This window comes from Danio rerio, chromosome 21, assembly GCF_052040795.2.
Source record: "Danio rerio strain M-AB ecotype USA chromosome 21, GRCz13ab, whole genome shotgun sequence".
NCBI lineage: Eukaryota > Metazoa > Chordata > Actinopteri > Cypriniformes > Danionidae > Danio > Danio rerio.
Genome location: NC_141041.1, coordinates 37119432 through 37142819, shown reverse-complemented (window position 1 = coordinate 37142819; position 23388 = coordinate 37119432). Strand labels below are relative to the sequence as shown.

General features: G+C 33.8%; 1 protein-coding gene and 1 long non-coding RNA gene across 2 annotated transcripts in view; one reads left to right on the top strand and one right to left on the bottom strand.

Moving 5' to 3' along the window:
• ndst1b (N-deacetylase/N-sulfotransferase (heparan glucosaminyl) 1b) overlaps nt 1-23388 on the bottom strand; it is a gene marked incomplete at its 5' end in the record, with an annotated part of 109792 nt that overhangs the window by 11574 nt on the left and 74830 nt on the right. Inside the window, 4 exon segments of the mRNA NM_001324455.2 lie at nt 1108-1282; nt 5671-5794; nt 9872-9968; nt 15157-15339. Coding sequence (NP_001311384.1) covers nt 1108-1282; nt 5671-5794; nt 9872-9968; nt 15157-15339 — 579 coding nt within the window.
• Nucleotides 1442-23388, top strand: part of LOC147838908 (uncharacterized) — a 113334-nt gene continuing 91387 nt past the window's right edge. The window contains exon 1 of the long non-coding RNA XR_015520500.1: nt 1442-3296. This is a non-coding gene — a long non-coding RNA (uncharacterized LOC147838908). The remainder of the gene's footprint in view (nt 3297-23388) is intronic.

Genomic DNA, 23388 nt, shown 5'->3' with positions numbered 1-23388 from the left:
GAACTCTGCGAAATTTGATAAAATGTGGGATCCAGTTTTAATTTTTTTAAAACACCATAAGAACTAATAGTGCTGTTTAATTTCTGATGACTTGTAAGATTTTTTTCTCTCTCTCTTTACATTCATTGTTGTGTATATTTGTAGGTCATATATGTCTTGTATGCTGCAAATTTCCCTTGTTTCATGCTTTATTTTACATTTTGCACAGATTATTGTTTCATTATGGGTTTGTCTGTCTGTTCCTTGCTTTTCTATGTCTGCAAAAACTAAAATAAAAATATTCAAAATTTCAATAATATATCATACTAATAATATAAAAAATATATCTTAACATAATAAAGAAGCCATTTGAGGGAGAGTAAATAGTAAAAAAAAATTAATTACCTATCACCTATCAGACCCTTTAAAGTGATAGCACAAATTATGCATCCTCCAGAAACTCAACATACACTACAATCTTCAAATAAACCACCTAAACGAATGGCAAAACATTTTTGTAACGACATAGTAGTAAATGTATACACTAAAAGTGTTAATAAGTGTTAATAATGCTCTTAATCTTAGATAAGAGCCTTAATGATTACAACTCATATTTTGAAATCAATTAAGAAATTAGGATTTGAATTTAATAAGTTAATAAATGCATTTTGATAACTAACTAATAATTTATTCTAGTCAAGAATATTGTACGACAGCTGCTAAACATAAATAAGTTCATTTTCAACCTTCATTTATTTATAATGTACAATTAACATTCCTGTATAAAAATGTTTAACTTTACAAATTACATCATTCTGCATTACTTTTTCAGGTACTATTGCTCAGAATGTTCATAAAAGACAACTATTCATGCTCTTTTATTATAAAATAACTTCCTGCCACTGCAAAAACCAGCTTTACCTTGACTAATATATTACCGGTCTTCTGGGAAAAGTTATAAAGCTGCCGAAGTGTAAAATATGAGCCCCGAAGGACTCAGCAGAATGACGCCGTGTACAATATTTTTTATCTTTCGCAGATCTAATCTTCTGTCCAAAGCAGGAATCATGGCCTTGACTAACCCTGGATGCGACTAGATGACACACGAGCAGTTACGGAGATACTGACCTGATACCAGGAATAGGCTCTGTCAGCCGGGTTGATAAGGATGGTGATGATTTTGGCTTTAGGCAGAAGAGCAGCTGCACGCCGGGCTGCGACCTCTGAGTCAAAGTAGTTGGCACTTTTCTCAAAGTAGAAGTCTGAGCTAGTGTTGGAAGGTAGAGGGAAATGTTCCATGTACCTACAGTTAAAAACAAAACAAGCAATTAGCATTCCATTAAAGCATTGAAAAATGAAAATTGTGTTAGTAACTACAGTACTGTGCACTAAGCACTATACCAGTGTTGTTGGCCTAAGACTTTGCACAATGTCAATCAGTCAATAATCACAAGCACAATAATCAATCAGTCTCTTTATTAAAAACAAACAGAAAATAAAAAATATGTACAAAAAACAACAGCACAACATTTCCTCTTCAAGCAAAAGTCTGTTTAATGCGGCTTTCCTTGGTACCAAGCACAAATAATGTGCTGTATATAAACAGCCTTCTTTTAGCACTTTCCAAAGTTCTTTAGTTTAGAGTTCCTATCTTTTTTTCTATCCAGGTGATCTCATACAGCCTCTATAATATTCAGGTCTGGACCCTGTGGAGGCCATTTCATGTTCATTAGCTGTTTTCTTTCTTTCTCCAAATAGGATTTCACTGTAATTAATGGTCGCCATAATGCTGAAAATGAAAACTACTACCACTGAAGACCTTTCCAAAAAAAAATGCCATAATGAATTGAAACCTATCTGTACTTTTCAACATTCACAATTCCATCAATTAAGACAATATTGCTCCAACACTTGAAGAAATGGAGCTCAAACCAGGACAAACACCCTCTCTCCAACACCGTCTTTCACATGTCTTAAACATTTAAACTAAAATAATTCAAAGTCTAATCTAACAACCTTGGATCAAATAAAAGATAATTTATTCACCCTGTATAAATCTCAATAAAAAAAAAATAAAAATAAAAACAGTCAAAAATGTACATGTACAGTTGAAGTCAGAATTATTAGCCCCCTGTTTATTTTTTTCACCAATTTCCATTTAATGGAAAGAATATTTTTTCAACACATCTACAAACATAATAGTTATAATAACTCATTTTAAATAACTGATTTATTTTACCTTTACCGTGATGGCAGTAAATAATATTTTATTAGACATTTTTAAGACACTTCTGTACAGCTAAAAGTGACATTTAAAGGCTTAACTAGGTTAATTAGGTTAACTAGGCAGGTTAGGGTAATTAGGCAAGTTATAGTATAACAGTGATTTGTTCTGTAGACTATCGAAAAACATATAGCTTAGTAATTTTGACCTTAAAATGTTTTTTAAAAAATTAAAAACTGCTTTTATTCTAGCCGAAATAAAACAAATAAGACTTTCTCCAGAAGAAAAAAATATTATCAGACATACTGTGAAAATTTCCTTGCTCTGTTAAACATCATTTGGGAAATTAAAAAAATAAAAATAAAAATCATGAAAAAAAATTATAACTCTGCCTTCAACTGTATGACTCAAACATTTACACAAGTATTTATGACTTATGGGTTTGTAAATATTCATTATATCATCAGTAAAACAACAGAATTAATGTTGGGCTAAACAAATTAAATTGAATGTGTCATGATCACAAAAATGTGAATTAACTTTATTAATATTGCATAAAAAATGTGCGAATAAAGCAGCGTTACCATCCGACAAGTCAAAGCGAACAGAAACGTCACTTCCTAACTGGCATCAAATATCAAAAGTGAAAACAGAATTTGCTGCGGTAGAACCTTTTATTTAATAAATGAGTTGCATCTTAAAAGACAATTGCCGACACACAGTAAATGTATGGTGGCATTTGAAGCCCTGGGACGCAGAGCACAGACACTCTTGACAGTTCTGGAGGTAATTAATAATATAATAACACTAATACTGAAACGGTTAATGGTTTTAGAATGACCAAAATAATATTTCAGATGTGCTCAGCCTGCTGGTTTGTGCATTCTCACACATTTTCATCATCACATGATCTCTTATGATAAAATCATATGACTATTTTAATGAGCATACTGGAATTTAGTAAAACTGTTTTCATCGCAGTTTTTTCTTATCGAATAAAAAGTTTATCCTACTCAGTTTTGTGCATACATTTTTTTTCAACAGTTTATTGGATTCGCATATCTTAAATGCAATGGTTGGAAACGTAGTTACTGTCTATGGAGGAAAAAGGAAGCTCCTGGATTTCATCTAAAATATTGTTATTTGTGTTACTCGCTTCTCAGAGATTTGGAACAACATGAGGATGAACGATTAATAACAAAATTGACATTTATTTGCATGAATGAATCCTGTAAATTTAGTCCAGATAGAAACTGCATTTCAGAACTTGTACAAAAGCAGGCTGCACTATTGTTTATCTCTGTTTGTTGAAACGCGTCTCTCTTTTTATAATCAGCATCTTGTTTCTGAGATCAAAACCATCAACCGCAGTCATTTTTTCCCCAACTGATTAAAGAGAAAATGAAAGACAGGAAGAGAGAGACAGAGGTGCTTGATGATGTGCATCAGACACCTGCTTTCTAATAATCACATTCAAGACGACTGAAAGAGGTAAAGAAAGAGCTGGTAATGCTGTTTTGAAAATGACCCATACTGCCTTCCTTTCAAGGAAACATTAGCCTCTGTGTCTCTTAATACTCTTTACTTCAAAGCATGCCAGACCTTTACAATGATTGTACTTCATAGCAGTTTACAAGAGCTATTGGCTATAAAGAAGCCATGAAATGTGGGTTTTCTTGTCCGTGTTGACAAACTTCCTAAAGAGACAAGAAGTTGGAAATAATTTTAAGGCCTTGATATACTTTGGGAAAAATGAAAAAAAGAATGAATAATTAGGCAAAAAGTTTAGTTGGTCTAAGACTCGTTTTAGAGTCGAAATGAACTTTCCAGAAAACCTTATTTCTGCTGGTAAACCCATTTGAACTACCATTGGTTTGTGGTGTGATGTCAAGGGTCCATAGTTTCCAGAGCCAAACGCTCAGATGCCAAAAAAAGTACAACAAATGATACCAATATACGCTCACAGTGTGCTGTAATACAACATTGTTATATTTATATCCATGTCTAAACTCAGATGGTCACACAGTGATTCATCTTTTATAAATCATTAAAATACTGGTTTCTGTTATGTAGGAAACTGTAGTTAACATCACAACTTTGTAAAATATTTGCTTTAATATGACTAAACAGTGGTCACAAATGGCTATTGAAAGAGTTTTCTAGGTTCAAACAAGTAAAATGTTTTCATTCAGTACATCACAAATTAACTAGCAGATTGCTAGGGTTGACTGTTTGTTAAGGCCCGTTCACACCAAGCATGTACTAAACCTTCTATAAATAGTAGAAATATAACAATACAGATAGAGTTCTTAAACATTCTGAATGTAAAACAGCAGCAGAGTTCAGACCACAACTATAATGACAAAAATAAAGAGAAACAATATCATTGGAATAACTTTCATTAATTTCAGAATTTTTTATTATGATAAAGCACCTAAAGCCAGTCAAATCCATTGAAATGTAAAGAGTTTGCGCAGTTTAAAGCTACGGAAAACATTAGCCCTGCTTGATTTCAAGCACTTTATTCAAAAATTATTAAAATATAATGACTTTTAGAAAACAATCAGCTATACCAACAAAAATACAAGGAGGTTGTGCAAGCCAGGGTCTCAAATTTAAGTATAAAATTGTAAGTACCTCGGGTATCCAGTAAAGTTTGTTGCATGCTTTGAAAATGCTTGAAAATTGTTGATTGTGATATTTTTTCTTCTTTACTACACTGGCTATGATTGCTATTTTCATTGGATTAGATTAATATATTTTAAAATAAATATTACACAAGCTGGAATCACTGATCAGATGTGCTAGTAGCAAACTGAGGACATCTGCTGGTTACAAGGGGTAATGCATAAACAAAAAGCAATAACTAAAGATAAACATGTTTTACCGTTTGTCAGTAAGGACACAAATACATATCTCTTCATATTAATGCTTATAACTATAGTGCTTGATATGAATCAGCCTCATAGTTGTGCTGTGGACTAAGAACAATTATCGAATAATATAGTTACTGTAAAATGTATCATCATTGCTGTGAATGAACCTCAATATTTGTTATCATAAAGTTGACTGCAAAGCTAAAATATACAGATTAAAAGACACACATTTAGGCTTTAAATTAATGTAGTTTCTTAAAGATTTACACCAAAGGTAATGTTTTATGTATGTGTGTCTGAGGGCATGTAGGATCATATTCTATCTTAGATATATTTATTTTCTTATCCAATTATTTGAGTAACTTCAGTGCTTAATTTTTTATAGACCAAATGATTGTTGTTTAAATATTGTACTTGTGGCAATAATAATAAAGATCTATTCTATTCTATTCTATTCTATTCTATTCTATTCTATTCTATTCTATTCTATTCTATTCTATTCTATTCTATTCTATTCTATTCTATTCTATAGCTTCAGTTACACAGGCAACATTCCATTTTAAAGATGAGATATAGAAAGCGATTACATACCAGTCAATTCCTTTGTGGTAGTTGCGGCCGTTGAAGAACTGGATTTCCTCAAAGGTCTCTTTGCTGGGGTAGTTACTGGTCAAATCTGAATGCATGCTCAGAAAGAGATAGAGGGCAGTGGTTCCTGAAAAACACAGAAGAAAGTGAACAGGTCAGTTTTCTGGGGAGTCTAGTATTCAGGTACAAAAATTTATTAAAAAAATAAAAATAAAAATGCTTTTCTTTCTTTAGTCAAACTATCTAAAAATTCTTAAAACAAGTAACAAAGTTTTATTTTTTCACTTTCAGAACAAATAAGTCAAAATTAAGAGTGTTTCCCTAAAACAAGCAAAATTACCTGCCAATGGGGGAGGAAAATATTCCTGTTTTTACTTTGAAATGTAAATATCTGGATTAGAAACAAGATTTTTTTTAGTCATAAATTGTATAAATTCTGTATCAATAATTAAATAATTAATCTTTGTTACACCTCCAAACATAATTTCTTGTACCCAAAAGTTTTAGATGTTATTAAATGCTCACAGTCATTAAAACACATGCAAATGATAAACTTTCAATCTTTTATGGTTAATCTAGGCAGTGACTCTACAAATCACATGAGTTCTGTGGCTACTGGTCAACTTGAATTCAGCCTCAACATTGCATATCTTGCGATGTGACTATTGTGTGTGCGCACATTACGAAATCGAAATAAAACAATATATTGTGCAGACAGTGCAGCCCTACTGTGGATTAAAGATAAATAACATAAAAATGTATTTGTTTCTTCCACATAACAACCACTTTGATCCATAAGACCTCAATCTGTTGTCCAGGTATATAATTTTTCTTTTTTATCTGAATACCTATTGACTTCAATCACCAAGAATCAGCAAAAATTTTAGTGGTAGAAAAAACATCTTGGATGGTCTGAGGGCAGGTAAATTAACAAAAGATTTTTTTTTATTTAGAAGTGAACAATCTCTTTAAAAAGTGAAACGTTGTGACATTCATAGCCTGCTACTGAAAGCTTTAACATGCTGCCTTTGAAGACATCATTCTGAGGCAGGACGACATCATGGTATGTCCAAACAAAAATTCTGCTTCGCTTCCTGTCTCCAAAGATACTTTCTTTAAATCAATTTTCAAAGGCAGCATAGACGTGTCCTTCGCTGTCTTTACTATATGTATTTAATTTAACTGTCAGAATTCCATTTAAAACAGTTGAGCTAAAAAAAAATACTGCATGTCAAAATGCTGCTTGAGTGTCAATTTGTGTGTAAATGTACATTTTTGACAAATGTTTTCTACTTTTGATGACATTCCAACCAAGACGTAAATATTTAGTTAGTGCAGATATATTTAAGCATCAAGCAGATCTTCATTTAGTGATTATCAAACTCTCTTTATATTGTTGTATATAATGAAATAGTTATGTCTGAAATCAGTTTTATGAGGTGCTTTCATGCACAAACGCTGCATGCAGGGACACTCTTTTTTTTTTTTTTTTTTTTTTACATTTTTCAATTAACGTTTCACTTGTATGAGAGTTAAATCACAATTTACAACAAAATAACTGAAAACAGAAAGCTAAATTTGAAAAATACCCTCATAGTATATTCATATTTTGGGACTGTGTAGGATCTAAGCGTCTTGAGTAACATTATAATCCTAGTTCACTGACGAGATGCAGTGTGCTAATACAAGCCTGAAAAGTGGAGTAATCAAGGCAAAAAAAAGAAATAATAATAATAATAATAATGAAGTCACTCTAAGGCAGTACCCCCTAATCTAACTTTTAGAAGAAGATTAACACAGTCATTTTACTACCTACTCCAAGAGTGGGCTATTGCTCCCTGAAGACATCTTTAGAAGTTTAATTAGTCAACGCTGTAAAAGTGAAATTCATATTTACTGAGGAGCGTCCAGGGCTGAGGGAGAAAGTGTTAGGAAAGGTTGTATCCATATGCTATGAGGCTGAACATGAAATCAAGCTCTAAACTATGTTAAGTATTTAATATGTAAATAATTAAATAAGCAAACAATAATATTGTGTTAATAACCACACTAATCGACCCAAATAATAATTTTAAAAAAACTTTACTTTCCCAGTCTTTATACTTAGGTTGGAGATAGTTCATATATATCTTTGATCGTTATTTTGTTTTGATAATATGTGAAAATGTTCACAAATGAATTATTATAAACAAACATTACATACTGAAGTAAGATTAGTACCAGCAAAAAATAAAATAGTGCTGAATTTTATCACACACACACACACACACGCACACACACGCACACACACGCACACACACACGCACACACACGCACACACACGCACACACGCGCGTGCACGCACACACACGCACACACACGCACACACACGCACGCACACGCACGCACACACACGCACACACACGCACACACACGCACACACACACGCACACACAAAAGATTGGAAAAGATTAGTAAATGTTTATAACCTGATATCCTGATATTCTTTATATAAAATATATAACCTAATAAATCTGAAAATCTTAAAATAACCAAACATTGGATCACTGTCATCCAAAACATTTTGGTAAACAAAATAAAGGCCAGTCAACATATTCAATGCTCCATAAACCATAAATGAGTACACCCCATTTTGAAAATGAAAATTTTTATCCATTTCTCAGTGAATATAGTTTGATGCATTTAAACCAAACAGTTTTATTAAACGATTATATTTTTAGGGACGGAGAGAATCTGTGGACATTTTTTGCTGTTTCTGCACAGAACTTTGTAAAAAAAAATCTACGGATTTATGTGAAATGATTTTGAGAGTATCATAACTAAAACTTAATATATTAAATAAAAAAAATAATACCTTTTCAACTTTTTTTTTTATGTTGACAATGCATATCCAATTAAAGCCACTTATTTGGTAAACAAAGCAAGTCTCATGTATAATAGATCTACTTAAAGACAGAAAATATTACTTTACAATTTTTTTTTTTTAAATAAATCATGTGAACATATAAGTGCATAATATTAATGACAATCATTTTAAAACTGAACAAATATAAATTTAGACACATTAACACAAGTAGATAAATAGACTCCATGGGCTAAAAATCTGCAGATTTCTGCGCGTGCAGATTCCTTGTGGGCCTAGTTATATCTGATAAAATAAGAGTTTTAAGAGAATATTTTTATCCATATCTCTGTAAAAATAGCAAATACATATTGATGCATTAAAAACTAAACTGTTTTATTAAACGGTTAAATCTGATAGATAAGAGTGGTCACCTGACATCTTTAGGAATAGAAGAATAATACATTTAATCTCAAACAAGTTATTGTAAAAAACAACAACTTTACAAACAAAATTTTCAACACATTTTCTAATTTTATATTTATGTTTCTCTTGATTTTTCCTCTTTATTCAATGTTGTTTTAAAATGTATTCTCAAAAAACAATTGTCGGACTCTAATCTTAAGCTTTTTTGTTGGATTATTTCCAGTTTTGGCTTTGGTACGGATCTAATGTATATGCACAAATATTTTATTGAAAAGCATCTTATATTGAAAACATTCATTTAAAAGAGAGATCTGTGAGGGGGCTTAACGGTGGCTCAGTGGGTAGCACAATTGCCTCACAGCAAGAAGGTCGCTGGTTCAAGCCATGGCTAGGTCAGTAGGCATTTCTGTATGGGGTTTACATGATCTCCCTGTGTTCGTGTAGGTTTCCTCCGAGTGCTTCGATTTCCCCCGCAGTCCAAATACATGCAGTATAGGTGAATTGAATAAACTAAATTGCCCTTAGTGTATGTGTGTGAATGCAAGAGTGTATGGGTGTTTCCCAGTGTTGGGTTGGGGCTGGAAGGGTAAAACATATGCTGGATAAGTTGGTGATTTATTCCGCTGTGGCGGCGCCTGATTAATAAAGGGACTAGGCCAACAAGAAAATGAATAAATGAGATCTGTAAGGGGTGAACTCATTTATGCTTAGCAATGTATGTCTGTTTATTAAAAATAGTAGTAAGAACAATAATGACAATGATACTAATGATAACAACAATGAAAGACAATTTCTTAGATTTACATATGATAAACTGTGTTAGAAAGCTTATAGCATTAGCAGGAAAGCTATTTTGCATGGTTTGAAAACAAAAATCTCTAGCTGACACAGCTAGATGGCGCTAGTGGTCACATGTGGTGTGCATTTAACACTCACCAGTCTTCTGAGGTCCAATGATAAGCAGCTTGGGGAAACGGTCACAGGTCTTTTCCTTAGACCAGATGTCTTTATGCCTTTTGTCCTCACAGGGGTCCTGAAACAGTAAGAAATAAGCTGAAATGAAGTTTCACTGAAACGAGCAAATTCACAATAAAAAAAAAAAAACACTACAGTTGTGCCTCAATAACCAGCAGGAAATTTTGAAGAATAAAATTGCTCTCAGAGCAATTCACACAGTCAGCATGAGCTTGGTGCTTTACAATATTACCCTTGGTGAGATGAACTCTAACGTTACGTCTTAAAATTCAGAGAAAGTTCAGTGATGTACAAAAGTTCATGATGCTTTTAGAAAATATCGGAATCTGGGCGCAGATTTAGCATTAGCAGGAAAAGGGCATTATGGAGAAATTGCTGTTATCTGGCCGAATTAAAACAAACTACTCGAGCATGTCAAATATCTTACAACACATCTGTAGAGTCCAATAACAAGCGGATTTTATATTAATTCAGAAGTTGCGGTAATAACATCCCAGAGGTGGCCGCTTTATGGGATTAGCCAGATAAAAATCAAAAGCATAAACCATAAACCAGGCCCTGTCATGAGCTTTGAAGCATCTTGGGAGAAAGATGTCCTGCAGCAACCATACCAAACCCTTCATCCGGCACAGCCGAAGATGCTAATGAAGTAATGGTTTTAACCCTCGCCTCGAAATTAAAAACCTGCACAAAAATGTAAACCGGTCAAACGGTGCATTAAGATCGCAGCAATCAAACACCTGTCTCTCCTAATGAGAAAATGAAAAGCTTACGCTGCGGCACTAATGACCGAAGAGTTTTGCTTGACTACTCGCCAGTGCTAAATGGAAAATTACACTGAATTAACACATCTGGGCGTTGAATTTATTACTGATGAACGCTTGGGACTACAGTTTATGCTGATGGTAAACTTGTGCAGCCTGCGTAGGGCTTGTCCAAATACCCACACTTGCAGTCTTGGCCAAATGATAGTGTGTGGATTCAACAGGAAGAGTGCAAGGTTGTGTCTCCTAGGTCTAAAAAAATTTAATCTAGAGTCCTTATTAGAAATGTAACGATTCACCTGACTCACGATTCCATACGATGCCCGATACTAATCTCACGATAAGATTTAGTCACGATTTTTCAACAAATTATGTGAATCAAATTTAAGGTGAAGAGCCCTTTTATTTTTTCCTTATTGATGCACGTTTTGCAAAATAATTAATTTTCTGCCATAGCTAAATTGCTATTTTAAAAACAAATTTCAAAATAATAATAATAATACAAACTAAAGAAGACTCGTTAATATGAACAAAGTAAATCTGTGACTATGCTGGGATTTTACATTTTAAAAAGAAATATCAGCACATCTCCCCCTCTGGTCCAGGGGACTGGCCAGTGGCATAAAATACTGATTATAAAATTACTAATTATATAGTAGAATAGAGACGGGGGTTGAACATGATTATGAAGGAGAAAAATTTACATTATAATTATTAATTAATATTTAATTACTTGTCTAATTATATAGTATCAGTGTGATACACTTAAGAAGAGATAATCTTAAACAAGCCTCTGTTCAAAATATGTATCGCGATTCTTTCAACATTTCTACCGGTTTGAATCATCACATATTTGAATCGATTTTTAACCGACTCACAGTGAATCATTACATCTCTAGTCTTTATAGCACACTTAATCCACACTAATGGTTGTGCTTTTAAGTGGCATTTGAGGATAAGCGTATCCCATCATGCATCATGTTCAGAAACTTACTTGTCCTTCTGAAATTTGGGAGAAAATATTCCATTGTAAGTTCAGTTAATATTGTTTTAATTGATATGCAGATTTTGCTAATTATTTGGTTGTCATGCATATTATTGGCACAAAGATAATTATACGTTTATTACACATACTTTGTAACTGTTTTTATTAATTAATTACTGAAAAGATATGTAGAAGATAAGTTCTTTAAGACATTTATTTATTTATTATTGTTCAGAAGATACAATTAATATATTTATGTTTCACTAGACTTAAAAAATGTTTTTATTTTTTCTTTATTCATCAAAAATATCAGCAGCGAAACTGTTTTAAATTAAATTACATTGATATAATATATTACAATTACATTTTAAAAAATAATTTACAATATTATTGCTTCTACTGTCTTTTTGGTACATACAGCTATTTTGAGCATTTTGATGTTTGAAATCACAAACATTATTAACCCCAAAACATTTAAATAATTGTTTATTATTTTACTACTGAGAAAAATTTCTGAATCTATTTCTGTGTGCTGTGTATTATAAGCCTATTCTGGAGTATCATTTTGAAACATGCATGCCATTGATAAATAATAGTCAGTGGTGGAAAGTACCTGACAAGTGATTCACTGACTCATTCATTAAAAAATTAGTTCAAAGTGACTGATTCATTTAGAAAGGAAACAAGTGACTGTTTTTATGAATGGATCATTGACGCAGAGATTCATTCAGGACCAAAACACAGCAGTATTGCATAAATGCTCCAGGATTGTTGGGAACTATTTTCGCTGGCGAAACAGAACAGATGACACTGTGAAAATAATTTTATTCTATTATTATCTTATTAAAAATCATAAGTCATATTTATGATTACACTCTCACTTGTCCCATTACAGTGACATCATATTATTATTTATTCTTAACTATAAATAAATATATATAAATATATACAGTTGAAGTCAGAATTATTAACCTCCTATGAATTTTTTATTTCTTTTTTAAATATTTCTAAAATAATGTTTAACAGATCAAGGAAATTTTTACAGTATGTCTGATATTATTTTTCTTCTAGAGAAAGTCTTATTTCCTATTTGTTTTACTTTAGCTAGAATAAAAGCAGTTTTAAAATTTTTAAACACCATTTTAAGGTCAAAATTATTAGCCTCTTTAAACTATATATTTTTTCGATAGTCTACAGAACAAACTATTGTTATACAAAAACTTGCCTAACTATCCTAACCTGCCTAGTTAACCTACTTAACCTAGTTAAGCCTTTAAATCAGTAACTTTAAGCTGTATAGAAGTGTCTTCAAAAATATCAGGTCAAAAATTATTTAGTGTCATCATGGCAAAGAGAATAGTTTTAATAACTCATTTCTAATAACTGATTTATTATCAGTTATTAGAAATGAGTTATTAAAACTATTCTGTTTAGAATGTGTTGAATAAATCTTCTCTCTGTTATACAGAAATTAGGGAAAAAAATAAACGGGAGTCTAATAATTCTGACTTTAAATTTATATAAAACAACACCAAGATAATAAAGAATATTAAAAAATATTAAGTACCGTTCTTTTTTCATGATCATCATCATCATCATCAGGCAGTCAATGTTTGAAGAATATCAAGATGCGTTTTTATTGGCTGAAATTATAGAGTGAGTTTAGAGTAAATACACATTATTTTGTGCAATATTTTCATCTAAAACATTTCCTACACAGAGCCATAGTTTACTGAGAAGCTACACAATTACTATTTGATTAAATCGATTTGATTAGTTAGTATTACTTTTTTATTAGCTTTTTAAATTATTTTTTAGTTTCACTGTTACTGTATAGTAAAGTTAAAACAGGAAAGTGGGGGAGGGATAGGAACAGGATCGGCCTTGAGGTGGGAATTGAAATCCAGTTACTTTTGATTAAGTGCCATGCACAATACGCTGCATTTAAACCGCATGGTTCAAGTGACTCTAATTTGGATTTTTTTTTCCTTCTACGTAGCACAGATTGGACATGACCCATGCAGGAAAAAAAATCACATGGATTCTGATTTACTCCAATCAGATTTAGGCCTTGTTCGTATGTGGAAATTTGTCCGATATGAATCAGATCTGTGCTCTCGAGTCTGCGGCGTAAGGAGGTAGATCTGATTTTCACCGTCAATGCGAGTCGCCCATCTTTAAAAGCTAGAAAGTAAGTCAATGATATCAGCTTTGAAGCTTTCATTTCAGAATACACTTTAGCAGAGTCCCAACCCTTTAATCTCATACACGAAGAATAAAGAAAGCGTTTATATTGTAATATAGCACAAGTATTTAAGCATGTTAATGAGAGTGAGAGAGAAAGCGCAACAACCACCACTTAACCAATATAAACTATTATATACATCACATGCATAAATCACGCCATGGACATTAAATTAAGATGACTACTGGTTTAAAAAAATGCCTAGATTAAAAAAAGATGAAGAAATGGCACAAACTTTTCTGTCATAAAATATAGTAAAACAGCTTATCACAAAGAATTTTTTAAAAATGGAACCGTGTGTAGACATTTAAAAAAAATAATTTATTTATTATAATTCTATAATAAAATTATACTTTTATTCTCAGAAGTCAGTCGGAGCCTGCTCTTTTTTTCCCTTGGCCATGTGCTGTATAAATGCAAACAATTGGATACGAGTCAGTTTTAAAAGATGATGCAAGCAGGTCAGCATAAAAATCAGATACAGTACCAAAATCGGATTTGACCATCAAGATCTGCAGTATAAATGCAGCCATAGTTAACTTAAGTGCTAAACTTCCCATAGTATTGTTAAGCATAATTATTATTTTAAAGACAGCTGGCCATGTAGGATGCAAACAGCTAACTAGCTTACATATGATGTAACAGAACCACAGTGTTAAGTCTAAAATAAAAACTAAACTCTTTCCAAGTTGCATCTTTCCTCTGAACGCTTGCAGATTTTTGGGGAAAACCACTGCAGAGGAAAGAAGATTATTCAGAGCAGCGCAAGCTGTGGAACGTTGAAGAGCCGTCAGTAAAAGAGATGGGACCTCAACCTTGACAGAAAAACCAGAGAGATCAAAAGAGGGATTTAGAGCTTTCAGGCTCCCACTTTCTCTTGCTCTAAGGGTGAAAGAAAACAAAGGAGGGAGACTAGTAGAAATAAAGAACTGGATGAATTGAAATGGCGAAGGCAGGGAGGGAAAGACACAAAGAGAACGACAGATCTCCAGCATCGCCTCAAACTTTCAACTGAATTATAGCAAGCAATTTCGAAAATAGCATCCTCTGATATCCTGGCAGGCGACACGGAAAACCATTTCCACTCTTTGTACATCAGAGTAAATGTGCAGAAAGCCATACGAAAGCTTTCGCCGCACATTACGGCAACACCGATCAACCTAGGTGGATCTGCTCCCACTGAATTAAATCACATTTGTCTGCCATAATCATAGCAGGTCAGACCAGACCCCTGACGGAGCTCCCCTGTTACCTGCCAGATGGGGTCTCTCTCTTCGGGGAAGATCTGGAAGTATTTCTGCGCCAGCTGAACAGGTGGGAGAGTCTGCAGGCTTAGATTGGTCCACATCTGGACGAACTTCACCAGGTTCTTAAAGGTGTACAAGCCAAGGCGGTCATTTCCGTAGTTGGACAGGTGGGTCATGAAGATGCTGATCTGAAAGAAAAGTGCAGAGAGTCATTAAGGGCTCAGACAACTGGATAAATGTGTAATGAAAACGTCTTTTATTAAACACTGAGGAATGAATGTGGTTTGGGATTTTCCTACTGAACATCTTGTTGGAATCTTTGAAATTGCAAATTACATCGAGATTGACCCTCAAAAGGGAGTTAAACGGTTGGGCAGGTGCCCTAAAAAACCAACACTATCATTGAAATGTTTGGGTTTGGTAAGATATTTCAGTGTTTTTAAAAGTTGAGGCTGCTTTATTTCAAGTAAAACAGTAAAAATCATTAGCTTTTAATATAATGGATTTCTATTTTGATATCTTTGAAATGTCCATTATTAAAGATTGTTTTGGCATTTTGTTACAGATTTTTTATTCTGGTTGGACAGTATACTGACAGAAAGCTAAGGCCCCGTTTACACTGATGCGTTTTAGAATGAAAACTATTCACGTCCACAGTGGTATTTCATCTAGCGCTTCTGAAAAGCTCCCCATCCACACTACACTGCTAAAAACGCATGACACAAAGTCTGAACTTAAAAGGAAAGAATTCAGGACAACTTTGTGTATATGATTTTGAGAAAAAGGCCCAATCGGTTGTTGAACGTCTGCAGCCACGTCTCCGTTTCAGATATTTACCCCCATCCACACTGACCTGGAGAAACAGTGTTGTAAAACCACTAGGGGTGTAACGATATTAAAACTGAACCGAAATATCGCGATACACCACCCACGATACGTATCGCAAAACTCTCGTGGCGTACCGCGGTACTCTCACGCCCCCTGCTGCCCATTGTTGAGGTTGACGTCACTTGTCTCTAACTAATTAAACCAATTTAAACACATCTTTAATATCATATTTGATTAAATTGTTTTAGTAATGATGAGGATTTGTTCTAAATATTATATTCTAAAGTATTTTAGTGCATGTTATGTCATGTGACTTGAGTAAGCATCACACTCGTTACTACTGGACGCAGGATGGCTGCTTCACATAGTACTGAGATTGCAGATCCCCAAGACACATTTAAGTCATCTGTGTGGAAACATTTTGGTTTTCCAGTTGAGTACAGGAATAGAATTCGTGTCGTAGACAAAGCGCACGCCTGTCTGTCTCAACTGTTTCATGAAACTTACTTGTAAGGAAAAACATTTAAAAAGTGGGGTAATTTCACAATGTGAGGGTGTAAGCAACAGAACTGCCAACAAAAGTGATTTATTGTACAAAAGTAAAACCAGAATAATGCCCAAATATACAAAAAAAGAGAAATATTTACACTAATAAAAATAATATAATAAAGTAACAAATTCAAACAAAAGTATCAAACAAAAATTAGTTAAACTCGAGCAAGGGGGTGATAGTGAAGACAAACAAAAGAAATAAATATAATAAAACAATTCTAACTCATGAATATAACCCCTCTTACCTCGCTAAAACTGATGAAAAGAAAAAAAAGGTCTTCAGCGCCGTGCGCCGCATTCTTCCCTATACTGAATAAAATAAACAAAGATGACCTTCACCTCTTACCTGATGTCTTTAACAATACATTTTCTACATGTTTGCAAAATGGAAATCGTATGACATTTTCCCTATCCACCTTACACTAAGACTGAACTTGAGAAGATGCAGCTATATTGTCAGGAAGGAGCGGAGCTAAAAAATAATATACAAATCAATTGAAATAAAAATGTGCAAACCTCACAAAATTTCTTAAAGTGGGCAAAAGTAATGCAAAATAATTTTACCCAAACGAAAGTTAAGCAAAAACAACAAAAATCATAATCATGTCAGAAAAATACACGAAAAACGAGATCAAAGGAAAAAGCGCTCTCTCTCCCGCTCTTCCTGACATGCTTTTCACATTCCCGCGCTGCGTCGCCAAATGATGATAGATCGGTCTCCTGACCAATCAGCTGTCAAAAAGGCGGACCTACAGAAATGTCAGGCATCAGCTGTCGTGAAGGTGGACCTACAGTACATACATGACCAGCATAGAGGGATCGGGAGAGAGAGAGTGAGAGATCGGGAGGCAAACATACAGCCGGCTACAACCCTAACATTAGTTTCAGACACAACCGCAATGTATTTTACTGGTGAATATGTCACGAAAAAACCCTTTACAAACACAGTATATGTATATTTTTCATTAATTTAAACGGAAACCTATCTATCTAAATGAAACCATATAATTAAAAATGAGCGTCTGTGTCTGCACAGAGATCAAGCCTCTCATCGGAGAATGTGGATATTATGGTGTTTTTGAAGAAGATCTTTCACTAGTCTACACTGCAGTTATTTATTTAATTTTAGTTTACTTAGTTAAGATTGCTGCACTAAAGAAAATAGTTTTTTTTCTGACTAGTCTATATTGGAGGTATTTATTTAATTCTAGTCATTTACTTGGGTATCCTGACTGTACTAAAAATGCGATGACAAAGTTAATAAAGAAAAAGGTAAGATGTTCTTGTTATTAAGTGAATTGTCCCTGAGCATTGCTGTTAACATGACATCAACCCTAACCCCACAGCAAACAGAAACCGAACCGAACCGAACCGTGGCTCCAAAACCGTGAACCGAACCGAACCGTGCCTTTTATGTATTGTTACACCCCTAAAAACCACAAAGGCCTCTTCAGCGTTTTCAAAAAGCTGTTTTCAGGGCTCGAAAACTCTGGGGTAGCGTGGACAGAAGGCATAACCGTAGTCATGTGTTTTATAAACTAAAACATATTAGTGTAAACGGGGCTTAAGTTGGAGAGAACAATGTTTGGGATCAAGAAAAGTTCAGAAAGTCTAGACTCGAACTCAGGAAACCTGTAGTGCACTATACTGTATGTTGGTGCACTGACAACTAGGCTAATGACAGAGACAAAATGTCAATTATTAATGTGACTAAAAGCTCCCTTTTATGTCGAGTTCATACTGCATGATTTTAGCCCCGATGTTGACTCGCCGACAGGTTTTGAGAAACTGCAGAAATCACAGGCAAATCGGTCCATGTACTAAATAACTGGAGCTGTCAGCAATTTAAATCATGCTGTGAGAAATGTGTTCTGATTAAAAATAACATCGTTGATTACCTACAGCCAATGAAAGCGCAGCATCCACTAGTGTGTGTACCTGCAGGCCACAGCAGGGGGTTTGGGTAGAAGTTAAAAGTGCTCAGTTTTAGTATATTTGGACCCAAAAATATAAAGAAAACTAGTGTAAATTTGGCAGGAGCACCCGTGTCTGTTTGACGTGTCAGCTGAGCAATATCACAACCGGTCAAACAAAAAAGTTGAGGAGAAATCGCTAATTCACTTCTAACCCAGGTGAGCGAAATAAATACATTTTCTGCCCCCCTTCTTTCTCATTATGTAGTTAAAAACAAAATATATACTACATGACCTTATGTTATGTCAGTTCTTGCTTGTGTTTGGTTGCGAGATGTAGTTTGGACAAAGTTGTCAGCGATTCTTCTTATTTGAAAGTCTTGCAGTGTGAAAACCCTGGTTGCCAATCCATCTTGCAGTGTAAACAAAATCTGTGACGAAACAGTACCCCAAGATAGTCATGCAGTATGAAAACATATGTGATACGACTTCTTTGAAAATCATGAAGTTTGAACTTGGCATTAGCATTATTACTTCAGTATTCAGTGTCACAAGATCATTCAAAAATGAGTCTAATATGTTGATTTCTAATCATTATCTACGTTTGAATTTATTGTTTTAATGTTTTTTTTTAAATATATTTACTGAATTCAGTTTTCTATAATAAAAAAGAAAAAAAAAAACTTTCACTTTTATTTATGTGACCTTGATGACTAAAAGCATATCTTGGTGACAAAAAAATCTCACCGAGGCCATAAATTTGGAGAATAAATCACATATTAAACATAATATCTAAAATCAAATCAGTTTAACATAAGAATGATTGCACTACTACAAGTCACATTATGAGCACATTAAGTGTGCACGTGTATAAAAAAAAAAGGAACGTTTTTAAGGGAATGGTTGCTATAAGAAATCCGGTATATCTATTAAATCAAAATTCATAATTAACATATATGTAATACATATACATACATATATATATATATATATATATATATATATATATATATATATATATATATATATATATATATATATATATATATATATATACAATATTTACACACACACACACACACACATATATATATATATATATATATATATATATATATATATATATATATATATATATATATATATATATGTATATATATATATATATATATATATATATATGTATATATATATATATATATATATATATATATATATAAAAACACACACACACACACACACACACAAGTGCATCAAATCATCTGAGCGCGCGACAGTTAAGCCCTCGTCAGTGAGTGACAAAAGCCTGTCTCACTGTGCGCGTGATCCTCTCATTTGTTATTTACCTGCTTTCTTTTGCTCGCGTCAAAAGCAGTTTTTGTCAGTCGTGATGTTTCTCGATTCTAAGATCACATTTGTACGCATATAGACAAACGGTTATAAACTAACAGTCTAATCTGTTGTGACGATGAGCCAGCACTGGCAATTTTAAAATGAGCTTTAGCCAGCCAAAGTGGCTACTGGAGTGGCTGTCTAACCCGCCACAACCAAAATCTACCCACATTATATATAAATAAAATGTAAAATAGGCATAATTAATAAATACATTATTATGAGTTAAGACTGAGTTAAGACTTTTTAAGACCAGGATAATAAGCAGTGCTTCCTATAGGTTGGAAATATACTTGTGGTGGTAGCCAGATTAAAGCACACTTTTCACTCACATCATATAGTGAACTATATACAAACAAAATATAATTCAACTTTTAAACAGTATTTCCTAGAGTTAGGGTCGAGTCCACCTTTGTCGAGTCTAAGTCAAGACCAAGTCCTTAACCAGTCCAGTACAAGTCCAAGTTCGAGTCCAAAAGGGGTCGAGTCGGACCGAGTCCAGACAGTCATAAAACTCATTTATTAATTTTCTTTTGGCTTAGTCCCTTATTCATCAGGGGTCACCACAGCGGAATGAACTGCCAACTAGTCCAGCATATGTTTTAGGCCAGGGGTTTTCAAACTTTTTCAGCTGAGGGCCCCTTTGTGTAGGGCAAATTCTTTCAGGGACCTCCAAAAAATAAAAATGACACCACCCCCTCAAATTAACAACTGTACTTAATTTTTTTAAATTGTATTATTCAATAGGTTTATATTATTATATATTATTCAATAAATTTATATTATTCATTATCTGGATTAATTTTTGTAAGATGTCAGTTGAGTTGACATGGTTTCAGTGCTTCAATCTATTGATCAAATCTTCATGCGCAGTGTTTATTGTGGTCTGCTCTCACTGGATTCCATCAAGCCATATTTTGTGTTCGAGTCATCTTGTTTACACAGTTTTTTATGCCATTTTTATGCTTTTTTTTCTGCCTATGCACAGCTAGACTCTTCTGTATTTACCTTTACAGCTGAGAGTCTAAATGTATCTAAAGATTTAAAGCTTTAAAGTTTTAAAGAGTTTTGTCATTCATCAGCCTGTTAACAGTTGGAGGCTGTAGTGGTTCAGTGTGTTTTGTTTATTTTTATTCCTTTTTTTTGTGCACATCATAATTTACTCAGGTCGACAATCCTGACTTACACTGATAAAAAATAATTTCCTAAATGCAATCTAGAATTGGGTATTCAAGTTCAAAGAGCCACAAATTTTACTTTGCATAGTTTTAGAAGCTTTGCTGACTTTAAAATGTTCATACCAGTTTGTTCTATTAATAATAATACTGAACATTACATTTAAATTAGTTACACAAATAAATATGGGAAAAAGTGGAACATCTTGAAAAAAATGCATTTATATTCAGAGTATTAAAATTTGATCAGATATGTTGAGCTCTATTAAATATGGAGCACTAATACATTTTAATATTTAATAATTAATTAGCCCTATAACATATATAACATATAGGCTATAGTGGTTTTACTCAGGGTGTGTACAATTTAGTTTTTTTTAATCATCCAGTTATGAACCAATGTGAGTAAGAGGTCCACTGCAGAGCTCATCCAGCTGTCATTAGTGTAACAGGGGTGAGACTCTGAGCACTCGCTGATGTGATGACAGCTCCATTCATTGTTATTGCAGCACTTTTTGCTTTACAATTTTAATATGTTTGTTTGCCATGCTGCAAAGAGGACCGTCTGATATTTGTACAATGCAAAGTGTAAAGCCTGTCGCACTGTGGACGAGGTGCAATGTTGTGGCGTGTCTTTAAAATGCTATTTGTTCCCAATGAGTGAAGACTGCGCAGAGAGGCGCGCACACCGCAGCACCCAGCTGATCGATTACTTAGGAACGCAAGCCATATACAGGGAAGTGATTTCAGCCACTAATTATGTTCTTAATGATCATGTATTTTAACTCAAATATTGTCAGTAAATAGGCCTGAGCATTCATTTAGTTGTTTAGCGTAAAAGAGGTAAGCGTAAGTGAAAGGTAAACGCCGTCAAGTGCAGCAGACAAGCGGCAAAAATCACAGGAAGCGGCCGGCCAGAAGCGCTTATTCAATAAAAGTCCCCGTGCACAGAGGCGCGGCGGTGCGCTTCTTTTCCTGTTTCACGAAAGTGTCAACTGCATTTAAATGACATAAGCATAAAGCTTAATTTTTGCAGTACTTTTGAGCTCAAATTATAATAAAAAATATATTAACCTTCAGAATGATGCAGGACACAAAATTCATCCATGTGGGCCCATTGATTACCCCTTATCTAAAAAATTTTTGCGGCCCCCCCTAGCGCCATCTGAAAACCCCTGTTTTAGGCAGTGGATACCCTTCCAGCCGCAACCCATTCACTCTCATTCACACACATAATCACACACCACGACTATTTTAGTAAATTTAATCCCCCTATAGCGCATGTGTTTGGACTGTGGGGGAAACCAAAGCACCCGGAAGAAACCCACATCAACACGGGGAGAACATGCAAACTCCACACAGAAAAACTCCAGGCCCAGTCGGTACTCAAACCATTGATCATCTTGCTGTGAGGTAACAGTGCTAAATACTACTACTACTACTACTACTACTACTACTACTACTACTAATAATAATAATAACTAAAATAATAATAATAATTATTCAAATACAATTTTTAAATAGCAATTAAACTGTTAAATTAATATTTTAAGCTATTGATACATTTTTACAAAGTGCCTTGTATTTTTGTTAGCTTGCTTCAAAATAAAATGAAAATAGGAGGATATATGTAGAACTTTTATTATTTTACAAGAGTCACACGTTTGACATTATTCTCATGCCACTTTCTCACATGTCTTGTTAAAATTACGCTTGCATTACCTAGAAAACAATGCATTTTTATTAACATTAATTCCAGAGAACTCTGTTATCAGCCCCAGTAAATGAAACCATATTCATGGCAACTGACCCAGATCTGCACAGAACATAAAGGTTCAGCAAAGAAAGACCATCCGACTCTTCTTTTAACAGGGAATTACAGTTACCCTGTTAGTGATAGCCTAATACAGGGGTTCTCAATTTCTACATTAAAAGGTCCAAATCTGAATTTTTATTTAAGTCAAGTGTATGAAACAATTGATATTACATAACTTGTTTTTAATAAACATTCATAAGATGCACAGAGGCAGCATGGTGGCGCAGTGGGTAGCACAATCGCATCACAGCAGGAAGGTCACTGATTCGAGCTGGCTTGTGGCAAAAAATAAACACATACTTATCAGTTCACTCAACTTTGAACTGTCTATTCTCTTCAAGTTTTTTTTCCGTTAGGCCGACATTTTCATCCATTCAAATGATCGCTTTGCTGCAGTGTGTTAAAGCAGGCTCGCGCATGCGATTATCCAGCTTGATCATGATTAGGCCCGGCCCTAACCAATTTGGAGCCCTAGGCAAGATTTCAGGTGAATTTTTGTAATTTCCACTGCTAGTGTACATATACTCAAAATAATCGTATTAGCTTTGTCTTGGACATTCT